The sequence below is a fragment of the Haemorhous mexicanus genome, chromosome 19 (genome assembly GCF_027477595.1).
Source record: "Haemorhous mexicanus isolate bHaeMex1 chromosome 19, bHaeMex1.pri, whole genome shotgun sequence".
NCBI classification, from domain to species: domain Eukaryota; kingdom Metazoa; phylum Chordata; class Aves; order Passeriformes; family Fringillidae; genus Haemorhous; species Haemorhous mexicanus.
Window position 1 is genome coordinate 9,422,886 of NC_082359.1, and position 27,089 is coordinate 9,449,974.

Here is a 27,089-nt window from a genome sequence, read left to right on the forward strand (position 1 = left end):
AGGCAGCACCGGGACTGGGGCGGGGACCGGGGATAACGGTGAGGCCGCGGCAGCGCGGTGCGGAGCGCTCCCGGCAACTGGCGGGGACGGCTGCGGAGCCACGGCCGGTACCGGCAAGGTCAACAGGGCAGGGGGGGGGGGGCGGCAGGCAGGGGGACGAGCAGGGACACGGCGTGGGGCTCGCTCCCGGGCTCGGTTCCCCGGTGTCGCCCGCTGCCCAGCGCGCGCGGCGCACGCGCGGAGCGGCGGGCGGGGATCCCGGGCCCGCGTGCGCGTGACGTCGCCGCGTCTCGCGCCGCTCCGGGCCGGCGGCGGCCCCGGTGAGTGCGGGGGGCACCGGGGGCAGCGGGGGGAGCGACCCGGCCCGGCCCGGCCCGGGAACCGCGTGTGCCTCTGCCGTTTGTCCCCCCAGCGGCGCCGGCTGGCAGGTGACAGCGGCCGGGCTGTGCGGCGGGCGGTGCCTGGCACCGGCGGGCGCCGCCTGGTAGCGGCTCGGGGCTCGGTGGGTGGCGCGGGCGAAGCGAACGGAGCGCGGAGCGGCGGGGGATGCTCGGTGCGCAGTGCGGGGGGTTCGCGGTGCGCGGTGCTGGGGACACCGGGTGATGATGCGTGATCGGAGCGGTGCTCGGTGTGCGGTGCTGGAGACACGGAGCGGTGCTCGGTGTGCGGTGCTGAGGACACGGAGCGGTGCTCGGTGTGCGGTGCTGGGGACACGGAGCGGTGCTCGGTGCTGAGTGTTCGGTGCAGAGTGCTCAGAGTAGTGCTAGATGCCCAGGACAGGATGCTCGGTGCGGAGTGCTCAGCGCAGGATGCTGGGTGCAGGGTGTTCAGTGCAGTGCAGGGTGAGCTGAGGTGCCCACAGGGTGCTTAGTGCACAGAACACAGTGCAGGATGCACGGCAGGTGGGACAAGGTGCTTAGTGCAGGGTTCTCCTCGTACCTTTGTCCTCCCATTCTACTCTTTGGCAGACAGTGCCCTCTCCTCCCTCCCGTAGCTCCCCTCTGGCAGCCCGGCACCAAGCTGTGCTCCCATAACCTGAGCACTGCCATACACAGAGGCACCCATGGGCTGGGACTGTCCTTCTGTCCAGGTGTCCAGAGCTCAGTCAGGGTTGGGACTGCCCTGCTATACCAGGATGAGCATGGTGGCCTGGGCAGAGTGGGTGCCCAGTGAGAGGCTGCACCTGTGGGTCTTGGGCAGCGTCAGCCTCTGCAGAGGCTTGAGAGGTGTTGGCAGCACCGAGGTCAGGGTGGCTGTGGGATGTGGGTCCCTTGGCAGGGGGTGCAGACGGGCTCCTGAGCAGCTGTGTTGGCACCTTGCAGCCCACACAAAGCACTGGCACTCTCCTGGCAGTGCCCATCTGTTACTGTGCCCTGTGTGGCAGGGATGTGAAATCCACGCTTTGTCCGGCTCAAGTTCCTTGGGACTCGTGGCTGGAGTTGCTGGCACTGGGGCCAGCAAGCATGAGCTGGGCTGCCCTCCTGGGCAGGCAGGGGATGGTTTGCATCACAGAGGCCTTTGCTCTATCCCTCTCTGTGTTTGTTTGCATGCTCAGGCTCTGTCCAAAAGTCATCTCACAGCTTGAAACCCCTTCAGACACCTCCCCTGTGCCAGGCCCCGCCGGCTGCTTGGACTCTGTTTCAGGAGCAGAGTCCCCCCTCAGCACAGCCGTGCTGCTCCCTCCTGCTCAGGCACTGAGCAACGGTGAGTGGGGAGATCCCAATGATTGGTGCCAACAGGTTTCCAGATTTGCTGTGTGTTTTGTGGGGATGCTGCAGGCTGCTTGTGGGGAGCTGTCAAGTGCCAACGCGGGCGCCTGCGAGTGGGGTTTGCCATCACATGCCGGTGGCAGCTGGTGCCCCGAGGCTGCTGCATGTGGCACCACAGGAGCAGCTGTGCTGCAGAGCCCTAGGGGAGCCCAGGGTCTGTGTGGAGTCACACGAGGGAGGCAGCCTGGAATTTGGGGGACAGCAGCTGAACTGGGCACTGTGTGAGTCCTCCCCAGCATCACCCACAGCAGCTGGCATTGGTGGGCTTCACTGTGGGGGGATGTGGCAGGCTGAGGCTGGGCTCTCTGCAGGACACTGGTGGGCTCACCAGCATGGTCAGGCTCATGCCATGGCTATCCTCTTCCTGTAGGCTTTACAAGCGGTATTAGTAATTTCTGTCACTATTTTAAGGAGATTTTTCCAAAGGCAGTTTGCATTCCGGGTACGCTGAGCCTTTGGGGATGTGTGGGATGGCAGGAGCGCTGTTAAAATGCGGGGACTGTCAAGAAGATTTTTGGAGAGAGAAAACAAACCCCCAGCAGGTGGTTTTATTTGGCACCGTGCAGATGTGCCTTGTGATGAATTTGTGATGCCTTAAGGAACCTCAGCCTCACGCCTCGGCCCAGCACATTTCCTTCCAGATTCCACAGGCAGCGGGCACACAGAACCCAGGAGAAGCTTGCACTGGTGTTGGCTGCCCACTTTGGTTCACTCTGTTTTCCAAGCCCTGTCTGCCTCCAGAATTCCTGCAGGAATTCTCTCAAAGATTTCCCCTCTCAAGGTGAATGATGCCTTTTTACCCTCTTTTGGTCCCCAGTCCGTGCTGTGGTGCCTCACGGTGTGGCTGCAGGCAGGAGGGTGGCCCTGCCGCAGGAGCCCCTTGTCCCCTCCCAGGGACATCAAACAAGAGCAGCAGTGGGGGTTGCTCAACACAGAGAGCTCGGAAGTGAAGCAAGCAGCTGCTTCCCACTGTGCATTCCCAGGCAGTGACCCCAGAGTGAGACTGAGGGCTCTGAAGGGGCTGAAGCATGCAGGTGCTTCTCCACGGAGGAATGGCCACAGGCACATTGGCTCCGGAGCCACAGGCTGCTGTGCTGGGGCAAGGGAAGCTTTTCCAGCACTCCTGTTCCTCGGTGCTGGGAGGGATCCTGTGGTGTGAGCAGCTGTTGCCGGCAGTGGCTGAGCTGCCAGGGGGGTGGGATAACAGCAGCCTCCCTCAGGCAGCTGTGCTCACAGCTGGCTGCGAGCCAGCATGGCCGGGTGGCACTCAGGGCATGGGCACAGGCCTTGGTGTCCCAGCGTTTGCAGATGCAAGTGGCAGCAGAGGAGGAGCAGGGCTCCAGCTGGGCCGGTGCAGACAGGAAGGAGCTCGGATGTGCTGTGCAGGGTGCTTTGGCTGATGAGGCAGCAGCGGCGCAGGCTCGGAAGGACCCGGTTCCGTTTCTTCCACCAGTGGTTTCACAAGGGCTTCACCCATGCCAGAGCCTGGGAGTGGTCAGTGCCTGTCCTCGGTGGAGCTGGGAGTGGGAGGCCACAAACACACATTGCTGAAGTGGGTGCTGGTGCTTCCCAAAGTTTCTGGCTTTGTGGAGATGCCAAATGTTTGCCTTTGTGGCATCCATTGTGCTGAGGATGGCTGGGCATTGCTGGAAATCCTGAGGCTCGTCTGTGCTTGGGTCTGTGCTCCTGAGAGAGCTGCAGGAAACAGGACAAGAACGAGCAGAGGAGCTGGAGAAGATGGGGAGCAGTGTCCCCTCTCCCATCCCTGCATGCAGGGTGAGCAGTGGCACCTCCATCCTTGCTGCCCTGCCCTGCCCTCAGGCAGTGCTTCCAGGGCTGCTGCTGCTGCTGCATGGGGAAATAAAGCACTTTGATTTTGTTTCTTAAGCAAATTTGAGGTTTTGGGGTTTGTCTTGCAGAAACAATTTTTTATTTGCAGATCCTGATCTTTGTGCATGCAAGAATGGAGCTTGTTGAGACTTAGGGTTTGGCGTGTGGATTGGGAAAATATTTTTTGAAGATACTTGGTGTTTTTTCTAGCAGTTCCTCTGACTTCTCTTCCTCCCTCTTGTATGGCAGGCTCTGACCACCCACATTCCTGCAAGGGAATATTTGTGCAGTTTTGTGAGGGCAGAGCTGTGTTTGCATCAAGCGTGGTGAGTGAACAGGGGGGCTGCAGCCCTCGGCAGCCCTCACCCAGTACCCCTCTCCCATGAGGATTCCCAGGACATACCCTGGACGAGGGGTGAGAGTTGGAGGGACCTGATCAGAGACATGGAAAGGAATCATAGAATCATCACAGAATTGTGGAATGGTTTGGGTTGGAAGGGATCTTAAAGATCTTCGAGTTCCACCCCCCTTCCTTGGGCAGGGACACCTTCCACTAGACCAAGTTGCTCAGAGCTCCATCCAGCCTGGCCTTGGACACTCCAGGGATGGGGCAGCCATAGCTTTCCTGGGCAAAAGGAGCTGGGGGAGAGCTACGTGCTTTCCCAGAGCTCCTTCCTCCAGCAGGACAATGGAGTCACTGGTCAGGGCACAAGGGGAACCAACGTAGGAATGTCACCATCAGTGGACCTGTGCTGGCTTTGCCTTTGTCCCCCTGAGGCAGCAACTGCAGAGTAATTACAGAAGGCTGAAGCTCTGTGGGTTAATTAAAAGTCAGGAGCTCCCTCTGAAGTGCAGAGCTCGTGTCCCATTTCAGCACAAGCGTGTCTGACGTGCCTGAGCCTTGCTGCGGTGCAGGCACACGGTGCCAGGTGCTGGGGAGTGGGTAGGTGCCTCCATCCCTGTGTCCTGCCAGCAGCTTTCCCCTTGGGCATTCCATAATTAATCTGCCACTCTGAGCTGAAGGCCGTGTCCCTGCGAGGCTGGCAGGGTGAGTGCTGAGGTTTCCATCTCCCAATGATAAAATGCTGTTGCCGTGCTCAGAACGAGGGATGGGCGGAGGGAAGTTTCTGTAAATTGGTGGGATTTTTATTGTTTGAGGAACACTGTACCACTGAGCAGGATAATAAAATGTTTTGCTAATCATAACAGCCTTGAGGCGATAAACCAACAGTCTGTTTGTGCTGTGAAATGTCTGTGGATCCTCTGCTGATGTGATTTAGAGCCTGTTGGAGCTGGCTGGCACACAGTGCCCCATCCCTGGCTGGGCTCTTTGGGATGCTTGGCTGGAATGATTGGTGTGGCTCAGGGCTCTCACCTTGCAGGCTTTTTTCTGAGCCAGAAAGTGTTTGAAACTGACACACGCTGCCTTAATCCTCAGGGCAGCAGGTTCTGCTGGTTTATTTTTCTTGGTACTCAGCAGTGAGAATAAATTCCCCTTTGCCTCCTGAGCCTGTTGGGTGCTAAGATGCAGCTGGAGCAGCCTCTGTGTGGTTTGGGTGCTGAGGTGGCTGCTTGAACACTCATCCCTGAACTCTTTTGACTGTTATTTTTCCCTGGGATGATGGTGGCGGTGCAAGTGTAAACCACAGGGTTGTCAGTGCTGTTTGGGGATTTTCCAAGGGACACAGAACTCCAAAGTGCTCCAGACCCAGGTGTTTTTGTTGGGATTGGTTGTGTTTTCACTGGAATTGGCCTCTGTTCCAGTGGATGCCCTGGGTTCATGACCTGCAGTGCAGCTTCAATTTTAGTCACCAAACCCGTCCTGCTGTCAGTGGTGCTGCTCTTGCCACGTGGTGGCTGACAGCAGCTTCTTTTCTGTTGTGTGTTTTTTTTGAGCACTGCAACCTAATTTTCATATCTTCTTTCCAAGGCCATGGCACACCTGCAGCAGAGGTAGGTGCAGAGCCCCTGTCCCACCCCTGGGGTGGGTGGGTTAGACTTTGTTCCCACTGTCCCATGGGATCAATCCCGATCTGTGCTGGGGTGGAGGAGCATGAGCTGGGGGTTGTGCAACAGGGCTGACGCTGCACTCAGTAACCACAGCCACCCCCGTGGTGCCTCTGTGTGCTCCTGGTGGAGATTGGGCTGGCCCTATGCTCTATGCCCCATGCCCTGTGCTTGCTGCCTTCCAGTCCTGCTAAGAGAGATACTTGGGAAATGTTTGGAAATGTGCTGTACAAGGTGCCAGCAGGAGCATCCAGGAGGAGCAGAGCTGCCATCAGCAGTGCCAGCGTTGGACTGAGCTCAGGTTGGGATGAAGCAGTGGCCCTCAGGCAAGCTGTGTTTATTTTTGTAAATGAACTGCAGACTATCAATTCAGTAATTAAATACTGCTGATTTGTAAAGATGTGAGTTGGATATGTTGGGACATTTCTTGCTGACCACAGTTTCTGCTGCTGTTCTGCCACAGGGGCGTCTGCAGATCCTCATCCTTTTATTAAGCATCAACAAATTGAGCTCAAATTTTCCAGGCCACACCTATGTGTTTTGGGGAGGCTGCATTTCATGACACTCATTTCTGGGAATGGTTTAAAGAAAAATGCAGCCTTAGATCTTATGGGGCTTCTCATAGAAACTGTTTCTGTGGTTGTTTGTAACACTTTAACAAATATTGTTTCCTCATTGCTGAGGGTGCTGTGCCAGCTCTGGGGCTGTTCTGGGGGTGGTTTTTACCCGTTCCCAGCACAGGTGCCAAGGTCAGGGGTTTCTCTCTGGGGTTTTGGTCGGGTTTCGGTCAGAGCTGCTGTTGGAGCCCAGCTGGTGGTGACGCCCTGCACAGCATCAGGAAGGAAGTCACAAACAAGTGCGTGTCTGTGTGTCTGTCCATGTCTGTGCCTGGGCAGGATCTGGAGCTGTTTCTGGAGCGGGGTGAGTCGGGTGGGCTGTTGGACCACCTCTGTCCCTGCACCTCAGCACTCAGGGCACTGCAGAAGCACATCCAGGGATGCAGCTGCTGCTCCGTGGAGCTGCAGCCTGGTCTGGAGCTGGAATCCTGTAGTCCATGGAGGCCAGGCTGAGCAGGAAGCCTCGCAGGGAAGCGCCTGCACTGCGGATAAGCCCTTGTAGAGTTCCTGCTGGGTGGAGTTTCCCTCTGGTTTCTCTTTAGTGCTGAGGTGGAGGGGCCGGTGACACTCGATGGCACGAGAGGAGACTGGAATAGCCATTAGTGTCACTGCTGGAAATGTTCTTAGGGACATCCTGCAAGGCCAGGACCTGCTGCGCAGCCAGGGGGAGCTGACTGGGAATGTCCCAGCAGCAGTGACCCCAAGATGGTCCCATGTCCATGCTGTGATCCTGCGAGCAGAGTGACATCTGGTGATCTGCCAGGTCCTGGCCCCTCGGGGTGCTCTGCTGCAGCTCCATGTCCCAGACTGTCCCCAGGATGCTCTTGCTTGCAGGATGGCTTCAGCCAAGGCTGCTATGCTCCCTGGAATGGAGCAGTCCTTGTGGGAAACCCAGTGTCCAGGGGTTTGGTTCCCAACCTGGAGGTATTTCCAGGCCTGCAGGTCCTCTGGGGTCAGTCTCCTTTCACTGTCACTGATTTGGGGGCTCTGGTCATAGTCTGACGTGTGCCTGATTTCAGCATTTGCAGCAGGCGAGTCTGGAGCTGCTTCCTCTGGTCAAGGCTGTTGTGCCAGCCAGTGTGCACTGGAATTGTGCCCAGCTGGATTGTCATCCCCTGGGCTTTAGACATCCAGGCTCCTAGGGTCCCCCTGAGACCTCTCTCCTTTCCAGCAGGCTGCATTTCCTAAGAGAGCAGCAGCCCTGCTGCTTCCCTCTGTGTCTCCTGGCTTGGCTGCGCTCTGTCAACAGTGCTGGTGTCTCAGGACAGGTGTGCCAAATCCAGCTGCCAGCGCTGCCATGAGCTGGGGCCACCAGCTCCAGCAGGAACACCTTTCCCTGGGGCTTGGAGGAGGCTGTGGGGAGGAGTGGAAGGTGCTGAGGAGGAGAGCAGATGTGTGTGCTAAATAAACAAATCAGCACTGTGGCTTCTCTTCCCCATCAGGTGTTTTGATGGCCACGGGTTCAGCATGAAGCTCAACTAGAAGCACAATGACCGTACGGGGAAAAGGTAAGAGCAAGCTGCTGGATGTGTGATTCCCCTGGGAGCTGGGTGGCTGCTGCACATCTGTCTCATGATGTTGCACATCTGTCCACACCACCACTGGTGCCCCACTGATCCTGTGCTGCTTTCACAAGCTGGCACGACACAGTGTCAGTCTTCTTCATGTTCAAGTCCCATCAGTATGGGAATACGGAAGACTTGCTGCCTCTAGGACCTCTTGTCACTCTGCTGTCACGTCCCCACTGGTCCCCATCCTCCCCCATGCTCTGGGTGCCAGCCTTGCAAGTGCTCAGCCTAGGGTTAGGGTTATGCCTAGGGTTAGGGTTTTGAAAACCACAAAGCCCAGAGCTCCAGGCTGCAAAAGGCATCCCAAAGGGAACACAAAACTGCCACAACATGGCTTCCTCCACGGCTTCTTCTTTGGAACCAGCCTTGGCCCCGTGATGCTGGCCAGGGACACAGCCCCTGCCCCTCTGTGATATCCCTGTCCTTCCGTGTCCAAGCTGTTTCAGCCCTGGATTGCTGCTGGCACTTTGCTTTCTGCTCCCGTGTCACTATTCCCTGCCAGAGTAGCCTCTGAGAGCTCCCTAATCCTGTTCAAGTGGGAAGCTCTCAGAGCCGGCTTGGGCATTTGAAAGGGTGCTGTCTCTGGAAAGGCTGTCTTGGCTCAGACAGCCCTGCACCTAATTACACCCTGAATCCTGTGCGCGAGTGTCAGTAGAGTGCAAGTGTGCGTGAGTGGGAGCAAGTGTGAGTAGTGTGCAAGAGTGTGCACGAGTGTGCGAGATTGTGTGAGAGTGTGCGCGAGTGTGAGTAGTGTGCGAGAGAGTGTGTGAGTGTGAACAAGTGTGAGTAGTGTGCAAGAGTGTGAGTGGATGTGCAAGAGTGTGAGCAAGTGTGAGTAGTGTGCGAGAGTGTGCATGAGTGTGCACAAGTGTGAGTAGTGTGCATGAGTGTGCAAGAGTGGGCACGAGTGTGCACAAGTGTGCACAAGTGTGAGTAGTGTGTGCAAGTGTGCACAAGTGTGCAAGAGTGGGCACAAGTGTGAGTAGTGCGCAAGAGTGTGCATGAGTGTGCAAGAGTGTGCGACAGTGTGCACGAGTGTGAGTAGTGTGCGACAGTGTGCACGAGTGTGAGCGTGAGCGGCCAGACGCTCTGCGTGTTGTTCAGCCCTCCCAGCACATTGGGGTGATCCCAGGGTGATCCCTATGGAGAGGTTTGTCCCATTCCAGCCCTCCTGGGCCCAGGGGCTGCCGTGCAGGAGCAGAGCCAGTCCAGAGCTCAGCAGTGGAGAGTGGCCATGCTCCTCTGGGCACCTGCCTTCCCGACTCCCCACACAGAGTGAGAGCTTCTCATGCTGGTGGCGTTGGGTAGGAGCACTGAGGACTCAGTCCCTGCCTGCCGGACAGGCAAGGTAGTCCCCAGGGACTTCCAGAATCCCAGGATGATTCAGGTTGGAAAAGCCCTCCCAGACCATCCAGCTGGAGTCCAACCTGTGCCCGGTCCCCACCTTGTCACCAGCTCAGAGCACGGAGTGCCACATCCAGGCATTCCATGGACACCTCCAGGGATGGGGACTCCCTGGGCAGCCCCTCCCAAGGCCTGACCTCTCTTTCCATGAGGAAATTCCCCCTGATGTCTGACCTGAACCTCCCCTGGCACAGCTGGCAGCCCCATCCAACATAATATGAGAGTCCCTTTGTTCCCTCTGCAGCTCGGCCGGAGCTGCTGGAGCATCTCGGTGGGAACTGCTCCCTGTCAGCTGGCTCTCCTGGAGAACAGAGCACTTCTGTGCTCCAGCCTCCTTTCACGGTGCAGCCTTTGCTGCTAATTAGCCTGTCTTGGTCTGCATCGCCCTAATTATTCCAGTTGGCCCTAAATCCTGCCTGCTCCTCTGCCATCCATTGAAATGGGTCTTGTGGCATTTGCAATTATTTTGGGGTGAATATTTGAATATATTTACATGACAGAAACAGATGAAGAGAGCAGGAAGGAGCAGCACTTGTCTTGTTAATGGCCCTGACTCTGCTTGGTGCTGCAAAAATGCCAGAGCTGTTGGGTGTCCCTCTGATCTACATCCCAACAAATCCACCCACTTTATCTCATAAGTGGGGATGCAGCTGAGGTTGTTCAGCTTCAGATATGTTACCAAGCAGCTGGTCAGGGTGGACCAGGGAGTAAAGAGCCACAAAAATACTTTTGGTGGTGATATTGCTGTGCTGCTGGGTTGTGGGAGGGCATCTCTGGGCCGGCAGAGAGGCACTGCCTGTGCAGGAGTGGATACAAGCCAGTGGGTGGAGTCCAGGATGGTGGAGTGGGATGTCAGGGACTGGAAGGGGGGAGCAGAGTGAGGCACTCCTCCTGAGTGCCTGGCAGGAGGAGCAGGAAAGCTGCCCAGCTCCAGGCTCTCTCCTGCCTGCTCCCTGCTCTGCATGGGCTGCTGCACAATGTATTCCTTCGTTGCGGGGGGAAACTCTTTTCTGGAGCAGCTCTTTGGCATGTCAGCAAAACAGAATCCATGGACGGCCCGTTCCTTCCACTCCATTCAGCTCCTGCCCCAGCCACATAATCACAAAGAACTGGAAATCCCGGGGTGAGCCCAGGGGAGGATTGCAAAACCTGCACTCTCAACTGGGGCGGACGGGGGGAGGGGGCAGGAAGCGGTGCCAGCATTCCCGGGAGTCCCTCCGGGCACGCAGCTGAGCTGGGCACTTGCAGAGGCTGCAGCCTTCCTGCTGGATGTCCTGCCGAGCCGTGGAAAACCCCGAGAAGTCTCGGTGCCAGATGAAGTTTCACGGATTTCTCTGTCAGGTCAGTTCCCAAGGCAGGGCAGGGTGGTGAACGCTGCGTGTGGCTGTTCACTCTCAGATGGTTGAATCTCTCAGTGTTTCATTCTAACGGTTTCTCCTGACTCAGATCCTTAAAGCTGGCATGAGAGGCTTTTGTTTTTCTCTTATTTCAGCTTCCCCCTCCCCTGTGACCGTAGGGTTAAACTAAACAAAATGTAGAGAGGGTGCAGGTGGCTGGGAGGTGATCAGTGCTGGAGTGCTGACTTGGGTTTGGGAGGAATAACCTCAGCTTGGGTCTGGGCTTCATCTGGGATGGAGCAGACTCTCTGTAAAGATTTTAAGGATCTCTGAATACAGTGCTCCTCCTCTCCAAAACGTTCCTGGAGCTTTGCTCCAGCTGTAAACCTGTGTTTCTGGGAGCACAATGCAGAAATTCTCTCTCTGGGTGTGCACTGAGGCAGACTTTAATTACCTGCTGGGTGTAGGGCACCAAGCCTGGGAGGTGCTGATAAATGAAAGAGGTGCTGATAAGTGAAGGAGGTGATGAAATCTGGGATGGTGTCAGCATCCCATCGCTGCTCTGACAGTGCTGTTCTCTTGCAGATGCCCGTGGGGTTGGACACTCGCTAGCGGAGAGCTGAAGCCCCCAGCCTGTGCCCAGGAGAGCAGGATGCGGGTCACCACGCGCAGGGTGCTGCTGCTGGTGGGTTCGGTGGCGGCCCTGATGGTGACCCTGCACCTCGGGCAGCAGGTCCTGGAGTGCCAGCAGGTCCTGAGCGAGAGGAGGCACAGGCTGATGAGGCCGGAGAACGAGGAGCTGGTGATGGTAGACGCCAACCACGTGGAGTACCGGTACAGCAAGGACATGCCCCTGATCTTCATCGGCGGTGTCCCCCGCAGCGGCACCACGCTGATGAGGGCCATGCTGGATGCCCACCCCGAGGTGCGCTGCGGGGAGGAGACCCGCATCATCCCCCGCGTGCTGGCCATGCGCCAGGCCTGGTCCAAGTCGGGCCGCGAGAAGATGCGGCTGGACGAGGCGGGGGTGACGGACCAGGTGCTGGACGCGGCCATGCAGGCCTTCATCCTGGAAGTGATCGCCAAGCACGGCGAGCCCGCCAGGTACCTGTGCAACAAGGACCCCTTCACGCTCAAGTCCTCCGTGTACCTGTCCCGGCTGTTCCCCAACTCCAAGTTCCTGCTGATGGTGCGGGATGGGCGCGCCTCGGTGCACTCCATGATCACACGCAAGGTGACGATCGCTGGCTTCGACCTGAACAGCTACCGGGACTGCCTGACCAAGTGGAACAAGGCCATCGAGGTGATGTATTCCCAGTGCCTGGAGATCGGCCGCGCCCGCTGCCTGCCCGTCTACTACGAGCAGTTGGTGCTGCACCCTGAGCAGTCCATGCACAACATCATGAGGTTCCTGGACATCTCCTGGAGCGACACGGTGCTGCACCACGAGGAGCTCATCGGGAAGCCCGGCGGGGTGTCCCTTTCCAAGTGAGTCTCGGCTCTTTCCTCAGCTTTTCGTTGCACAAAGCAGGATAAAACTGGGGGCAGAGCCGCACTGCTGGTGTTTGTGTGTGATTTTGGGGGAGGAGGGACAGCACATTGTACTGCAGTGGGGTTTATGTTCCTGAGTAAGAGATGGCTTTAATGCTCCCAATCTGTTGTACTCCACAGAGCAGCTTGTCAAGCAAGGATTTCAGGAGCAGGTGACTGTTTAATCTCTCTTGACACTGCAGAAATTATTTCAGTCTCTAATTTGCAAAGAACTGCTTGCTCTGAAACGTGAGCTCTTTAATGTCTCTTTCTCCGCCCGTCCTCAGATGCCTCCTTGATGTGATTAGTTGTGCTGCTAATGAAGATGAGCTGCAGTTCTTGCCAGGTCTGGGGTTGGTATTGCAGAATAAAAGCAATACCTGCTCAGTGGAGGCACACCCAGCCCTCCCTCCTGCCCTCTCCATGTGTAGGGGGTGTTTGCCTTCTCCCACTTTCTCTTCCTCTTTTAATGCTTTTTCTTTTCAAATGGAGGCTTAAGTCAGGCTTAGCAAAATTTAATCAGCTGTGTAAGGGAATTATCCAAGTCTCTGTATCAGTTACTGGTGCCCCGGTGGTGAGGGCACAGGAGGCACGGGGGGATGTGCAGCTGCTCCAGTTTTCCAGGATGCCCTGGGAGTGCAGCCAGCTCTGCTTCCCTGTTTGCTCAGAGTAAATTGGTCCTGGTTGCTTAGATCAGGTTTTGAATATTCATAGGGGTCACCAAGTGTATCTGTGCTACAGCTCACACATCTTACATTGTTTTCCTCTGCTAAGCAGAGGTGTCATGGTGAGAGCCTCTGTCCCAGTGCAGGATAGATACCTCCTGTAAGAAAAGAGGAAGCAGCCTCAAGTTGTGCCAGAGGAAGTTTAGGTTGGATAAAAAGGAAAATTCCTTCCCTGAAAGGGTAATTAAGCATTGGAACAGAACGGTGGTAGAGTCCCCATTCTTGAAGGATTTAAAAGCTGTGTGGATGTGGCAGTTGGAGATACGGGTTAGTGGTGGCCTTAGGAGTGTTGGGGGAATGGTTGGACTCGCTCATCCTAGAGGATTTTTCCAGCCTTAATGATTCCACGATTCTAAACAGGAGGACCCAGCCTCTGGGGCTGTGGAACCCCCTGCCAGGGTCTGCTTTCCCAGAGCAGGGCTGTGAGGGACAGAAACTGTGGCTACCCCATCCAAGGAAGTGGCCAAGGCCAGGTGGAACAGGATTTGAAGCAACCTGGGATAGTGGAAGGTGTCTGTGCCCACGGCAGGGAGTGGGACGGGATAGGATTTAAGATCCCACCCTGTGGTTCTCTTTGGAGGTGGCAGCGAGCTGTGTGTGAGCCCAGCAGATGTATGAAATCCAACCATTGTGTGTTTTGCTTTTTTCCTTTATTTTCCCCAGGATAGAGAGGTCAACAGACCAGGTGATCAAGCCGGTGAACATGGAGGCTTTATCCAAATGGATCGGGCACATCCCGGGGGATGTGCTGCAGGACATGGCCCACATTGCCCCCATGCTGGCCAGGCTCGGCTACGACCCCTACGCCAACCCCCCCAACTACGGCCACCCCGACCCCCTGGTTGTCAACAACACGCACAGAGTGAGTGGCACTGCCATGGAGGGGACAGAGCAAAGGAAGCTCCTGAGCCGAGTCAGGATGGAGCAGGGGGGGAAAGAGCCTCACACAGGGAAAACAGAATCACAGAATTCCAGAGTCATTCAGGTTGGGAAAAGCCTCTCAGAGCCACTGAGTCCAACCTGTGCCCGATCCCCACCAGAGCACTGAGTGCCGTATGGAGCATGTTCCTTGGACACCTCCAGGGATGGGGACTTCAAACCTCCCTGGGCAGCCCCTTCCAGTCCCTGACCACCCTTTCCATGAGGAAATTCCTCCTGCTGTCCAACCTGACCCTCCCCTGGTACAGTTTGATGCAGTTTCCTCTCCTCCTGTCCCTGTTCCCTGGGAGCAGAGCCTGACCCCCCAGCTGTCCCCTCCTGTCAGGGAGCTGTGCAGAGCCACAAGGTCCCCCTGAGCCTCCTTTTCTCCAGGCTGAGCCCCTTCCCAGCTCCCTCAGCTGCTCCAGCCCCTTCCCCAGCTCTGTTCCCTTCTCTGGACACGCTCCAGCCCCTCCATGTCTGTTTTGGAAAGAGGGGCCCAGAGCAGACAGGGCACTCAAGGTGCAGCTTTTTCCCTGGGAAGGCTGGGAATGGCTGGCAGCAGTGACCCAGAGGTGATTCCACTGCCCCAGGAAGTCACTCCAGGTTCTCTTTCCCACAGGTTTTAAAGGGGGATTATAAAACACCGGCCAATCTCAAAGGTCACCTGCAGGTAAGAGCACCCTGAGGGTTTGGGGGTTTGGGACACACCAGGGTACCTGGTCGCTGCTGCCTTCCCTGGGGAATGCTGGCTCAGAGCTGACCCTTCTCTTCTGGGGCTCTTCCAGGTGACTCAGAACACGTCATCTTCTCACTAAGAAAATTAATGATTTCCAGGTAAGACCCTGTTTACTTAATTTTGGGATTTGGGCAAATCTGCCTGTGTTGCTCCAGGACCAGCAATTGGTTTGCGTGATTTTTGTGGATCTGCTGGAGTTCCAGGCACACTGCTGGTGCCAGGGATCCTTCCCAGTCGCCTCAGATCTTCCCACACAATGCTGCTGTGTGGGACCATTTGTAAGGAATTCTTTTCCTGAGCTCTGGGAACAGGATTAAAGCTGCAAAATGAAACTCAGCCGCCTGGGAGGGTTATTGCAGCCCATCCCCGCGGGCAGCAGGGACACATGGAATGTGTGGATGAGCTGAGCTGCTCCCCAGCTGCCTCCAAAGACGTGCCATGGACCTGAGGAAGGGGATAGAAAACAAAGGAAAACATGATGGAAAACAAAGCTGCTGCCTTGGGCTGCTGCTCCAGAGACAACTGTTGATGTGTTGGACGTTCTTCCTCCATGCTAAAGCATAAAATACCATTCTTGGTACTAAAACCAATCCTTTAGGAGCAACTTTCTGTGTACAAGCAGTTGGTTGGGTAGAAAAAGATCAGAAGCACTGAGGGAAGATCAGGAATTGTGTGTTCCCTTGTCCTGGGCTCAGAATTGGTTTGTTTCTGGCCATTTTTTGTGTCACAGGGGCTTTAAACCCTCAGTCGGGCCTTGTTGTGCCAGTCTGAGGGGATCCTGCTCCGGAGGGAATCCTTTTCTGAGGGGGTCCTGCCCCTGAAAGGATTCTGTTCCTAAGGGGATCCTGTTCCCAAGGGGATCCTGCCCCTGAGGGGATCATCTTCCTGAGGGGATCCTGCTCCCGAGGGAATCCTGTTCCTAAGAGGAGATCCTGCTTTTGAAGGTCTCCTGCTCCTGAGGGGATACTCTTCCCGAGGAGATCCTTCGCTGAGGGGATCTGCCCCTGAGGGGATCCTCTTCCCTGAGGGGATCCTGTCCCTGAGGTTCTGTTTTGTCTCTTCCAGAACGCTGCCAATGGCCTGTTGTTGCCCGAGAAGGACGAGTGTGCAGTGGGCCCGTGGAAATCTGTTCTCCAAGCATATTGCTTGCTCCTACTGTTGCCAAATGACTGCGCTCCAGGAATGTATTTGCATTTATTTGCAAAGGCCAAACGTGCTCCACGGCGGGAACGTCCCCGGCCCGTCCCAGCGCTCTGTGGGGAAAGCAGCTGTGGAAACCCGGGCGCGGGGGGCACGGGAGGAGATTACCTGTGCCCTGGCTGGAGGACTCCGTACATCGCGTTTGTGTCTCGTGATCCTGTTCACCGTTCCCGGTGTGGGGAACAGCCCTCCCATCCCCGCTGGTCCGTATTCCTGGGATCGGGAAAAGCCACCCCGGTCCTACTATTCCCAGCTCCCAGGGTCAGGAACAGCCCCCTGGCCCTGCAGAGCCTTTGTGGTGCGTGTGCCCTCCCCCCAACCCCGTCCCCGACCCTGCAGAGGCTATTGCAGAGTTAATATATGCCCTCCCCCCCTCCCCCCATCAACGGTGTCGGACACCATTAAAGTGTTGATTTGATATTTAATATTTTAATTATTTATCGCGCGGGCTCCGCCCCCTCTACTCCGTCGGGCCACAGGGCGGCGCTACCAGCGCGACCTGGCAACTCTATGGTTTGGGCGGGCGGGATTTGCGCGCTGCTGGGAGCGGACCGGAAGTGAATGAGGCGCATCCGGTGTGGCGGCGCGGCCCGGGCCGGTGCTGGGATCCGTGAGCGGGGCCGGGGGTCCCAGGTCAGGAGTTCCTGAGGGAGCTTGGGGGTCCCTGAGCGGGCCGGGGCATCGCGGCGGTGCCACGATGTCGATGTCGCACCTGTACGGCACGGACGGAGACGATGGCGTGGAGATGGAGAGCTTCGAGGTGTCGGACTGGGACCTGCAGAACGAATTCAACCCGCACCGGCAGCGACACCGCCAGACCAAGGAGGAGGCCACCTACGGCGTGTGGGCCGAGCGCGACTCGGACGAGGAGCGGCCCAGCTTCGGAGGGAAGCGGTACGGCCGGGCTGGGACCCCCGGCCCGCTCAGGGACCCCAGGAGCTGCCCCGGCCACGGAGCTTTCCCGTTCCCTGGAGCTTCCCCCTGTTCCCTAGAGCTTCCCCCCGTTCCCTGGGCCTTTCCTGGCTGTGAATACCCACCCGAGCAGCACGGGCTACTCTCGGGACCCCCTCACCTTTAGAGATTTTCCCTGTGCTCTCTCCCTGCAGCGCAGGGGGGAGGATGGGGATTGCCTGGTAAAAGCAGGGTTAAACAGCTCGTCGGCCTTTAATATCGCATTTTTGGGGGGGTATATGGCACAGCAGCCCCCAGGCTCCTGCAGGAATGAGCAGAATTGCCTCTCGTTTTGCAGCTCCAGGGATTACTCGGCCCCCGTGAGCTTTGTGAGTGCTGGGCTGAGGAAGGCGGCAGCCGAGGAGCTCTCGGATGAGGATTCAGATGACGACGAGAAGCCTGTGAAGCAGGAGGAGATTCCCAAGGAGTTTGTGCCCAAGAAGTTAAAGACAGTGAGTTCTCCAGGAAATTTACTGTTCTCTGTTTTACGTTTATGAAATTCAGGCTGCGGTTGAGGGCAGTGAGACTGTAACAGAGCCTTAAAAAAGGGAGGAATAATTAAACCAGGGACCCAAATGTGTCAGTAAGAGAATTGTTTGCTCTAGATTTTGTATCATTGATACAAATACATTGATAAAAAAAATCAGGATAATAAATCATTGGTACAACTGTACATTGATACAATAACTGTGTGTCCTTGGGAATCAGTCCTTTCATTTTTTCTCAATATTCCCTTTGGTCAATGGAGGTTTAAAGAAGAGAATTCCTGTGGTTTCCTGCCTTTCAGAGACTTTATTTTTCTGCTTTCACAGAACAGACAAATCCAGGCATGTTATTACAGATTAAAATTGAAACCCTTATTTTCAATTAAAACCTGAAAGAACCTGGATTTAGCTTCAGCTAAATCTGGTGGTGGACCCTGAGAACTGTCAGGTTGTCAGCTGGAGTTTTTTCAGGATTTCCCTTTCCCATCTGAGGAATTTCAGGGATCTCCACAGGTGCTTAATGGATGCACAAGCGAGGTTCCAGTGAGCTGGGCGGTGTGGGAAGAACCTTCTGAGGGGAGTTTTGCACACTTTGGTTATTTGAAGCCTCAGGGCTACAGGATTTTGTGTGTTTGTTTTTGACAGGGTGGAAATTTCAAGCCCAGCCAGAAAGGCTTTGTAGGGGGCTCCAAGTCCTTCGTGGATTTTGGCAGCTGGGAGAGACACACTAAAGGAATTGGGCAGAAGCTTCTCCAGAAGATGGGATATGTCCCTGGAAGGGGTCTGGGGAAGAATGCTCAAGGTACTGTCACTGTGTTTGGTGGTTTATTATTAACTGGGGATTTGGGGGAGAGGTTGGATTCCTTAAAGAACTGCCAGCCCCAGGTGGCTTAAACTTCCTTCTTGTTTTCCTGCCAGTGATCCGGGCCCTGTGGTGAGAGTCAGGGATGTTCAAACTGACCTGTGGTCATTTGCAAGAGAAAAAGAGCAAGAAGAAAGGCAGTAAATTCCAAAGGTGGTCATCTCATGGGAAAGGAGATGCTGTTTTACATGGCAGAATAACAAGGCAGTGAAATGTGGCTGGGAGTAAGGCTTTGGCAGTTTGGTGTGTGCTGGGAGGAAGTGATTTTACAGGGAATTGGTGATGTTGAAAACACTACAGTGCTGCAGGCAGTGCCAGGGAGGGTGTTGGTGCTGATCTGGTAACTCATAGGGAAAGCCTGGCTGTTCAGCTCTCTCCCAGCACACAAACTGCTCCTGCTGACCCCATTCCCATCCTGCCAGGAATCATCAATCCCATCGAGGCCAAGCAGAGGAAAGGCAAAGGTGCTGTGGGTGCTTATGGCTCCGAGAGGACAACGCAGTCCTTGCAGGACTTCCCTGTGGTGGACTCAGAAGAGGAAACTGAGGAGGTATTTCTGGAGTTCTTGCTGTTTCGCTCCTGTGCTGTGTGTCCAAAATTCAGTTTTCTTAATTTCTGTGTCAGAGAACTGTTTGGGCTCATTTTAGATAAGAAGCCAAACACAGAGCATGTTGGTTTCATTTAGGCAGATCTTCCTTGTCACTGTAATGTTCTTTGTTGTTTCTGACTCACTCTATTTCAGTAGCTTTGCTAGAATCCCTCCTTTGAGAAGTCCCCCACATAAATAGTCTTTGTCCTTTGTTTAAATAAAAAAAAAGACCAGAACATCCTCTTCATTTAATCCATAGGATGGGTGACTGGCCCAAAGCATCCAAGCTGGTTTGGCATGAGCTTTTCCACTTCCCATTTATTTCCTGTACAAATTCCTCATTCATCTCATGGTTATTTTCCTGTAAAAAGAGGCAGATTTGGAGTGTGACAAAGAGCAGCCACCTCAACTCTGCTGGTTTTGTCCAGGAATTTCAGAAGGAGCTCAGCCAGTGGCGGAAAGACCCGAACGGAGGCAAGAAAAAGCCCAAGTACAGCTACAAGACAGTGGAGGAGCTGAAAGCCAAGGGCAGGATCAGCAAGCAGCTTGCAGCCCCTCAAAAGGAGCTGTCCCAGGTCAAGGTGAGGTTGATGAGCCAAGAGGTGACCCCTGAGGAACCCCTGAGTTTGGGCCCTTTAGTGTCACCAGCACATTTTAGGCACTGGTAACCTCAGTAAAGCCAGTCCTAGGAACTGCCTGTGCAGCCTCATGGAGCTCATCCCTGAGCCATGTAACAGCTCTCTGTCACCTGGATGTGGTGACAAGTTATATTAAATGTCAGTGTGTGTAGAGGGTTAATTGCAACTTAAGTTTAATTGTTTCACATTTGTCATAATCAACACTCACCCACTTCTGAAAGCACAGTTGTCCTTTTTGGGATTGTTTGAACCATCTTCTACCTCAAAGGGACAGTAAGGGATTTGTCTGGTGTGCACTCAATAAAATTATGAATTTGATATTAAAGTATCTTTATAAAATTATAAAAGTTCTAAGTGCAGTAACTAATGGCAAGATCACTGCTTGTAGAATCATTCAGTAAAACTGGGATGAGATGAGGAGATTCCTCTGGCTCTGATTCCAGACTGGCTCTTATTTGTTCTGACTCCTTGTGTCTGGAGAAGGCCATTGTGGAGGCAATCCCCTTGTTCAAATACAGTATACACTAGTAGCCTCCTGGAGTAATTAAAGTCCTTGGAAATCTCCAGATTTCAAATTGGAGTCAGGGATTTTCTCCTTTTTTGAAGATGAGAGGTTTTTTGTTAGAGAATTTGTTCTGTGTGCTGGCAGGTGATCGACATGACAGGCCGGGAGCAGAAGGTTTATTACAGCTACAGCCAGATCAGCCACAAGCACAACATCCCAGATGACAGCCCCCAGCAGCCCCTGGGCAAGGACTCCAAGCCCCAGGGCTTTGCCCTGCCTGAGCTGGAGCACAACCTGCAGCTGCTCATCGACATCACGGAGCAGGAGATCATCCAGAGCGACCGGCAGCTGCAGTACGAGAGGGACATGGTGGTCAACCTCAGCCACGAGATCCAGAAGATGGCTGAGGTGCTGTCCCACGAGGAGAAGGCCATCAGCAACCTCAGCAAGGTGCTGGACATGGTGGAGGAGTGTGAGAGGCGGATGCAGCCGGGCTGTGAGAACCCTCTGACCCTGGATGAGTGTGCAAAGATCTTTGAGACCCTGCAGGACAAGTACTACGAGGAGTACAGGATGTCAGACAGGGTGGACCTGGCAGTGGCCATAGTTTATCCTCTCATGAAGGAATACTTCAAGAATTGGGATCCCCTCAAGGTGTGTGTTGGTTTGAGTTATCTGCAGTTCTCACTTGATGGCTCCAGGAATCTTTGTTACCTAGTCCCTGGTGTGGTCTAGTGGGAGGTGACCCTGCCCATGGCAGGGGGTGGAATGAGGTGAGCTTTAAGGTCCCTTCACATCCAAACCAGTCTGGGATTCTGGGATTCTAAATTCCTGATCAGTCTGGAGAAAAAGAAAAGAGAAAATGAAACTCTGTACTGTCCCCACTCTCAGACATTTTCTGGGTAAAAATTTAGGCATTTGTAAGGCTAAAACCAATCCCTTTTATGAGTGTTGGGATGAAAAATTGGTGAAAAACAAATCTCTAGCTGTTGTTCTTTAGCAAAAAGCAGAGGAGGTTTGTCTGTCAGGTACCAGAGGTGCGCAGTCTGTTCTCAGTGCCATTTACACTGGAATAGAGTCTGCATCTCTCTGTACACCTGCAAAAGTTCAGACTGTCCTCTCCCTGCAGGTGTGTTAGTACTCTAAGGTGGGATTTTTCTCTGGCAGGACTTTACTAAAAGTCATTTAAGAAATGACAGATGTGGCACTTGGTGCTCTGGGCTGGTGACGAGGTGGGGAGGGGCACAGGTTGGGCTCAATGGTCTGGGAGTTCTCTTCCAAATTCAGTGATTGTGGGATTCTGGAATTAAGACTGCAAGCTCCTGGCTTGCCCTGAGAGGAGGTGAAAATGCTGGCTGTGCTCAGCACACCCTCAGCCTGCTCTGTGCAGATCCCAGCTGGAATTAATGGGGAAGGATATGGATCATTTGTGCCCTGTCATTCCCAGGACTGTACATATGGCACAGAGATCATAGCCAAGTGGAAGAGCCTTCTGGAAAATGATCAGCTGTTATCCCACAGTGGGCAGGACCTGTCAACAGATGCTTTCCACAGGTAAAGAACAAATGATCTGTACTTTGTGCAGCATCTTCCTGTGCTGCTTCCTTGGGGATGGAAAAGAGCAGACACAAGGGAGCTTTTCCTGAGGATTCCCTTGCTGGGTCTGTTTAAATCCAGTTTGCACCTATAGAAAAGAAGCAGCTTTAGCTAAAAGCTCCCATTTCATTTATTTAGGCCCAGGCTGTAGCTTTGAGCTTCACATTAATTTATGTGGGGTTTCTTGCCAGGCTGATGTGGGAGATCTGGATGCCATATGTCAGGAACATCGTGGCGCGGTGGCAGCCGAGGAACTGCGGATCCATGGTGGATTTCTTGGATAGCTGGGTGAACGTTGTCCCTGTGTGGATACTGGATAACATTCTGGATCAGCTCATCTTCCCCAAGCTGCAGAAGGAGGTGAGAGAAGAGGGCAGGGGCGAGCAAAGCCATGCTCTGAACCAGTGTTTGAATTCCAGCTGGAACTCCGAAACACCAGTGTGCAACTCCTGCCGATGGATTGAGGAGTCGGGGGTTGCAACAGAGCTCTTTATGCTTCAAAAAAACTTGCTGCTGGTGGCTGGATTTAATCTTTGCTGTTGTGCCCCAAGGTGGAGAGCTGGAATCCTCTGACGGACACAGTGCCGATCCACTCGTGGATCCACCCCTGGCTGCCGCTGATGCAGGCGCGGCTGGAGCCGCTGTACTCGCCCATCCGCAACAAGCTGGCCAATGCCCTGCAGAAGTGGCACCCCAGCGACTCCTCTGCCAAGCTCATCCTTCAGCCCTGGAAGGATGTGTTCACTCCTGGCTCCTGGGAGGCTTTCATGGTCAAGAACATTGTGCCAAAACTCGGTGAGACAATAGACACTGCTGGCAGTGGCACCTTCCCCCCAAAAGGAAAGGTCCTTGCTAATGTGGGTGCCAGTGTTACATCAGAGATTGTTGTTAGTGAGGTTATACCAAGCTTGCCTCTGATTTTCTGCTACCAGTCCTGTGCAGAAGCAGAAAGATAGAAAAATACAAGGAATTACTCTGGTTATTCTCTAGGTTTTCTGTCTTATAATAAGTCATCCATCTTCAGCTGGTAGGAATATCTGAGAGCTGTCAGGTAGGACCAGGCTGTAAGATGTCTCTGTTACTCTTGAATTCTGTGGTCTGTTCTAATTTTTTTCTTTTTCACCATGAGTTTCATAATGCAAAGAGGCTCAAAGGTTAAAAAATAGTCAAGTGCTTTTAGTTTCTCAGTTCTGGCTACAAATTGTAATCACTGGAAGTGGAAATGCACCATTTTGTGGCAGGAATAGCCAAAGATCCCCACTGTCCTTTAGGATAACAAAAAGGTGCTGCTCAAGTTCTGTGTGTTGGTGGTGAAAGAGGTCAGGGCACTGAGAGATAAAACTGAGTGAGGCTTTTTTTTAACTGTCCTCTCCTTTCCCAGGAATGTGTTTGAATGAGCTCATCATCAACCCTCACCAGCAGCACATGGACGCTTTTTACTGGGTGATCGACTGGGAGGGGATGATTTCTGTCTCCAGCCTCGTTGGGCTGCTGGAGAAACACTTCTTCCCAAAGTGGCTGCAGGTGAGACACTTGGGGCTGAGGAAAGAGGTTTGATTAACTGGGGAGTGTTTTAGTGATTCCTGTCCAGGAACTGCTGCCCTGGTGCTGAACTGGGCTGGTTCCCACTCACAGCTCAGTAGTCATTGGAACAGTTCCTCCTTTTACTGACAGTAATAAACCAAGTGGTACATTATGCCAGGAGAGATTCAGGTTGGATGTCAGGAGCAATTTCCTCATGGAAAGAAAGGGTGGTCAGGCACTGGAGGGGGCTGCCCAGGGAGGTGATGGAGTCCCCATCCCTGGAGGTGTCCAAGGAGTGGACACCTCCAGGGATGTGGGACTCAATGCTCTGGGCTGGTTGATAAGGGGGTGATTGGTCACACATTGGACTCAATACTCTTGGAGTCTTTTTCATGTTAAATGACTCTGGGATCCTGTGGCAAAGAGGCCTCTCCTGCACAGATGTCCCTGTGCTGCCTTTGACCAGTCCCTTGCTCTGCAGGTGCTCTGCTCTTGGCTCAGTAACAGCCCCAACTACGAAGAGATCACCAAGTGGTACCTGGGCTGGAAGTCCATGTTCTCAGACCAGGTGCTGGCACATCCCTCCATCAAAGACAAGTTCAATGAAGCCCTTGACATCATGAACCGGGCCGTGTCCTCCAGCGTGGGTAGGTGGCTCGTGGGGGTGGCTCTGCTGCTCTGGGCTGGCAGCACTGGGAGGCTGACTGGGGCATGGCCCTGCTGGCACCATGGCAGGAACTCCCATGAGCAAAAGTCAGTGAGCTCTGCCTTGCTCTGTCCTTAAAGAACACCTCTGAGGTGCTGCTCAATAGTTCTGGACTGCACTGAAGCACTGAAACAGATTTTTGGTGGCTTCCTGAGCTGTTGAACTGATCCTCTTCCAGCCTTGCCCTGTCAAGTCAGACATCATCTTTTAGGGCTTGACTTCTGAGGCTGTCATTATTGGGTATTTTTTTCTTTATGGTGAGGTGAAGGGAACCAGCAGTTCCCTTCCACATGATTCTCCCTACTACCTATAAGTGATAGTTGGGAGTTACATGGTGTAAAAGAGAAGGGCATGCCTGAGGGAGCATCACCTGAAATCTGCCCTCTTTCCAAAACTGAGAACTCTTTCTGAGCCCAAACTTGACCACCACACTCCCAATTCATGTCCTGGGTGGAGCTGCTTCCCTCTGGCAGCAACTCAGGACCGTGTTCTCTCCCCAGGCGGGTACATGCAGCCGGGCGCCCGGGAGAACATCGCATACCTGACGCACACGGAGCGGCGCAAGGACTTCCAGTACGAGGCCATGCAGGAGCGGCGCGAGGCCGAGAACATGGCCCAGCGCGGCATCGGCGCCGCCGCCGGCTCCGTGCCCATGAACTTCAAGGACCTCATCCAGACCAAGGCCGAGGAGCACAACATCGTCTTCATGCCCGTCATCGGGAAGAGGCACGAGGGCAAGCAGCTCTACACCTTCGGCAGGATCGTCATCTACATCGACAGGGGCGTGGTGTTCGTGCAAGGGGAGAAGACCTGGGTGCCCACCTCGCTGCAGAGCCTCATTGACATGGCCAAGTGAGGCCTCTGTGCAAGGGGAGACCAACTGGGTGCCCACCTTGCTGCAGAGCCTCATTGACATGGCCAAGTGAAGCCTCTGTGCAAGGGAAGAAGATCTGGGTGCCCACCTCGCTGCAGAGCCTCATTGAAATGGCCAAGTAAGGCCCTGCTCGGGACTGAGTCACCAGCCAGGAACAGCCTCTGGGTAACCCTAGAATAAAGTTCCAGGTTTGTAAATAGTGACACTGGAGCTGGATGCCAGGATGGTTTTATTGGAAGAGGTGTTCAGGCAGTGGTAAGAGGGTGGAGGACCAGACTTCCCAACCTGAGAAGCCAGGCTAAGGGAGAACAAGCAGTGCTGACACTTGTAATTGCCACCTGGGACAGAGGTTTACCAGCAGGTTAGGAGGGATCACATTCTCTGCTCAGTGAGGGCTGGCCTAGCTGAGGCCCCTGAGTCTGTAGTGACAGATGTCACAGCTTGTGCTGGCAGTGAGTTACTGTCCCCACAACATCCCTCACACAGTGGGCTCCTCTCTTTGCAGCACACAGCCAGGACCTGTCCAAACTCTCTCTGCTGTGGTTAAGAGCACAGAGGTGAGGGAAGGAACCCTAAGGCTTTTTTTTCCTGGAGGGAGCCAACCTGGTAGTTCTCAGGACTGATCAAGAGCTGATCTCAGCAGCAATGAGAGCTGGGAGCTTTTTCCAAGCATGCAATGGGAACCAGACCCCAACACTTCCCACTACAAACCCCACTGATAATTTCCCTTTCCTGATGCTTTGCAATGTGTGTAGGACATGCAAATGCCTTGAATTGTTATGGAAGGTGAGGGAATCAGAGCAGTCACTGCAGTGTGAATGGCTCCCAAGGCAGGTCTTGGTGGAATTAGTTTGCTGCAGTTTAGTGAGTGTAAATCAAAGCTCTGCTTTACTTTTTTCTTAAATAAAATACAAAAATGTCCTATCACCTCAGCATTCAGGTGCTGCCACTTTGGACAGAGCCTGATGCCACAGTTGCTACTTGAGCTCCATCTTAGCTGCACAGAAGCTTCCATGGGAAGAGATGTGGATCCCAGCCCTGCCACAGGGATGGTCAGGACTTGGCAGTAGCTTCCTCCCCCTTCCTGATGATCTCCAGGTCCTCACAATCTTGGTACATTGGCTCCTCCATGAAGTCCCAGACCTCAGGGGAGAGCTCCTGCAGTTTATCCAAGGGAAACCAGTGCACAGAGGTGTCATTGAAGGTGTCCAGGTAGCGGGGGTGACTGGGGAGTGCCACTTCCTCCACTCCTCTCAAGACCTAAAGATCATTTGGGGAAAAAGTTACAGACAATGCAGTAGCCCCTTCCTGCAAAGCTGAGCCAGTGAGGATGAGAATGGTGTTACATTACCCTCAGCCCCTGTGTGCAGGATGTTCTGCAGATGTTCAACAATCCTAAAGTGATTAGCTTTTATATTATAGTGTCTAGGAAAAGGGTTTTGAAAATAACCCCCCTGTTCTTTCCAATGGCAACTCATTTCCTTTCTCATTAAAAGGTGTGTTGTCAACATGGAACAATAATGTTAAACTCTTGCCTCATACCTTTGCTATGTAAGAATAATCTCTCTCCAAGATTCTGGTCAGCAATCTGCAATAACAGAAGATGTCCATGTTAGACATGACATTCCTGTGGATTTAGACAGGTTTTCTGCATGGGGGTGGGACAGAGGAGTGGGGAGAGGGTTCATGACTGAAAATTTTATGGCAATAAAAATGCACAAAACAGGGAAATTGCTGTTGGAAGCAATAAAATTAAAGTGGGGGACAGAGAAGAGGAAAGCAGGGTGGGAGGCACTAGAGCCTGTCCAGGCTGTGCCCAGACCTCTCCTCGATTCCTCGGAAGCTGTTCCCGATGATGACCAGCTTGGAAAGCGCCGCTGGGCTCCAGTTGCTCCACAGCAGGTTGTTGTACAGGGCCTTCCCGCAGTGCACCATGTAGAACAACGTGGCCGCGCCCTCGATGCCGTGTTTCCCCTCCTGCCCGGGAACCACCGAGCCCGTCACGGCCGAGCCCTTCCGCGGGCCCCGCGGTGTGACCCGGGGGTCTCCTCACCTCATTCTCCGGGAGCAGGCACAGCCCCAGCGCTCGCAGCGCCGCCGCCTCCCGCGCCGAGAAGGCCGGGTCGAACAGTGCGCAGCGGGCGGGCGGCACCTGCGGGGACAGCGCGGCGTGAGCGGGGAGCGCCCCGGTGCTGCCCCCGCTGCTCCCCCCGGTGCCGGTGCTCACCCGCAGCTCGTCCAGCAGCAGCAGCAGGAAGGCGAGCTGGTACCGGGCGATGGGGCAGCGCCCGAACCGGCCCAGCCCGTAGCACACGCAGCGGGCGGGCGGCTCCGCGCTCAGCGGGGCCCGCACGGCTCCTGCGGGCGGCGGGGTCAGCGCGGCGGCGCCGGGGGTCGCTGTCCCCGCTGTCCCGCACCCCCCGCTCCCCGCACTCACCGGCGCTCGCCGCCCAGAAGCCGGAGCTCAGCAGATCGTCCCTGCGGGGAGAGCGCGGCGTTAGCGGGGCCCGGCGGGGAGCGAACACACGGACCGGGGCCGGGCACTCACCGCGCCTCTCGCAGCCGCCGCAGCACCGCTTCGGTTCCGGGACCCCCTTCCTCCTCCTCCTCGTCCTCATTCTTCTTCTCCTCCTCGCCCCGGCCCCGCCGCCGCCGCCGGGCGCGCCCCGCTCGCCACCCTCCCGCCACCGCCGCCATGCGCGCGGTCACGTGCGC

General features: G+C 54.9%; 3 protein-coding genes across 9 annotated transcripts; 2 read left to right on the plus strand and 1 right to left on the minus strand.

Moving 5' to 3' along the window:
• The first annotated feature begins 251 nt into the window (after nt 1-251).
• Nucleotides 252-16,069, plus strand: TPST2 (tyrosylprotein sulfotransferase 2). 7 transcript variants are annotated; one of them, XM_059863375.1, is made up of 8 exons: nt 261-320; nt 7,666-7,731; nt 10,444-10,536; nt 11,118-12,020; nt 13,451-13,649; nt 14,328-14,378; nt 14,494-14,542; nt 15,510-16,069. In XM_059863375.1, exons 4-7 carry the CDS (start codon nt 11,185-11,187, stop codon nt 14,521-14,523), a joined length of 1,116 nt encoding a protein of 371 aa, XP_059719358.1. In that variant the 5' UTR covers nt 261-320; nt 7,666-7,731; nt 10,444-10,536; nt 11,118-11,184; the 3' UTR covers nt 14,524-14,542; nt 15,510-16,069. The 7 variants fall into 7 exon arrangements, with proteins under 7 accessions (XP_059719355.1, XP_059719358.1, XP_059719357.1 ...); XM_059863376.1 differs by lacking the exon at nt 261-320 and adding an exon at nt 4,704-5,552; XM_059863377.1 differs by lacking the exon at nt 261-320 and adding an exon at nt 5,987-6,527.
• Nucleotides 16,070-16,194: 125 nt separating this feature from the next.
• Nucleotides 16,195-25,301, plus strand: TFIP11 (tuftelin interacting protein 11). Its single transcript, XM_059863203.1, has 12 exons — nt 16,195-16,538; nt 16,894-17,047; nt 17,726-17,882; nt 18,365-18,492; nt 18,960-19,112; nt 19,819-20,328; nt 21,122-21,228; nt 21,462-21,630; nt 21,822-22,065; nt 22,652-22,794; nt 23,276-23,441; nt 24,001-25,301. The coding sequence occupies exons 1-12, from the start codon at nt 16,342-16,344 to the stop codon at nt 24,354-24,356; spliced, it is 2,484 nt and encodes an 827-aa protein (XP_059719186.1). The 5' UTR covers nt 16,195-16,341; the 3' UTR covers nt 24,357-25,301.
• Nucleotides 25,235-27,088, minus strand: SRRD (SRR1 domain containing). The gene is made up of 7 exons (XM_059863204.1): nt 26,923-27,088; nt 26,812-26,852; nt 26,602-26,732; nt 26,428-26,526; nt 26,197-26,351; nt 25,917-25,962; nt 25,235-25,634 (listed from the first exon to the last, which is right to left on the minus strand). The coding sequence occupies exons 1-7, from the start codon at nt 27,069-27,071 to the stop codon at nt 25,428-25,430; spliced, it is 828 nt and encodes a 275-aa protein (XP_059719187.1). The 5' UTR covers nt 27,072-27,088; the 3' UTR covers nt 25,235-25,427.
• Between the last annotated feature and the right edge of the window lies 1 nt (nt 27,089).

Excerpts from the sequence above, each read along its gene's own strand:
- SRRD (XM_059863204.1), bottom strand. The coding sequence starts at position 27,071 with ATGGCGGCGGTGGCGGGAGGGTGGCGAGCGGGGCGCGCCCGGCGGCGG. Across the intron at positions 26,853-26,922 it reads CGGCGGCTGCGAGAGGCGCG|GGACGATCTGCTGAGCTCCG; the intron begins GTGAGTGCCCGG and ends CTCTCCCCGCAG. Across the intron at positions 26,527-26,601 it reads TGCTGCTGGACGAGCTGCGG|GTGCCGCCCGCCCGCTGCGC; the intron begins GTGAGCACCGGC and ends CTGTCCCCGCAG.
- TFIP11 (XM_059863203.1), top strand. The coding sequence starts at position 16,342 with ATGTCGATGTCGCACCTGTACGGCACGGACGGAGACGATGGCGTGGAG. Across the intron at positions 18,493-18,959 it reads CAGAAGAGGAAACTGAGGAG|GAATTTCAGAAGGAGCTCAG; the intron begins GTATTTCTGGAG and ends GGTTTTGTCCAG. Across the intron at positions 21,631-21,821 it reads TCCCCAAGCTGCAGAAGGAG|GTGGAGAGCTGGAATCCTCT; the intron begins GTGAGAGAAGAG and ends TTGTGCCCCAAG.
- TPST2 (XM_059863372.1), top strand. The coding sequence starts at position 11,185 with ATGCGGGTCACCACGCGCAGGGTGCTGCTGCTGGTGGGTTCGGTGGCG. Across the intron at positions 13,650-14,327 it reads TTGTCAACAACACGCACAGA|GTTTTAAAGGGGGATTATAA; the intron begins GTGAGTGGCACT and ends TCTTTCCCACAG. Across the intron at positions 14,379-14,493 it reads ATCTCAAAGGTCACCTGCAG|GTGACTCAGAACACGTCATC; the intron begins GTAAGAGCACCC and ends GGGCTCTTCCAG.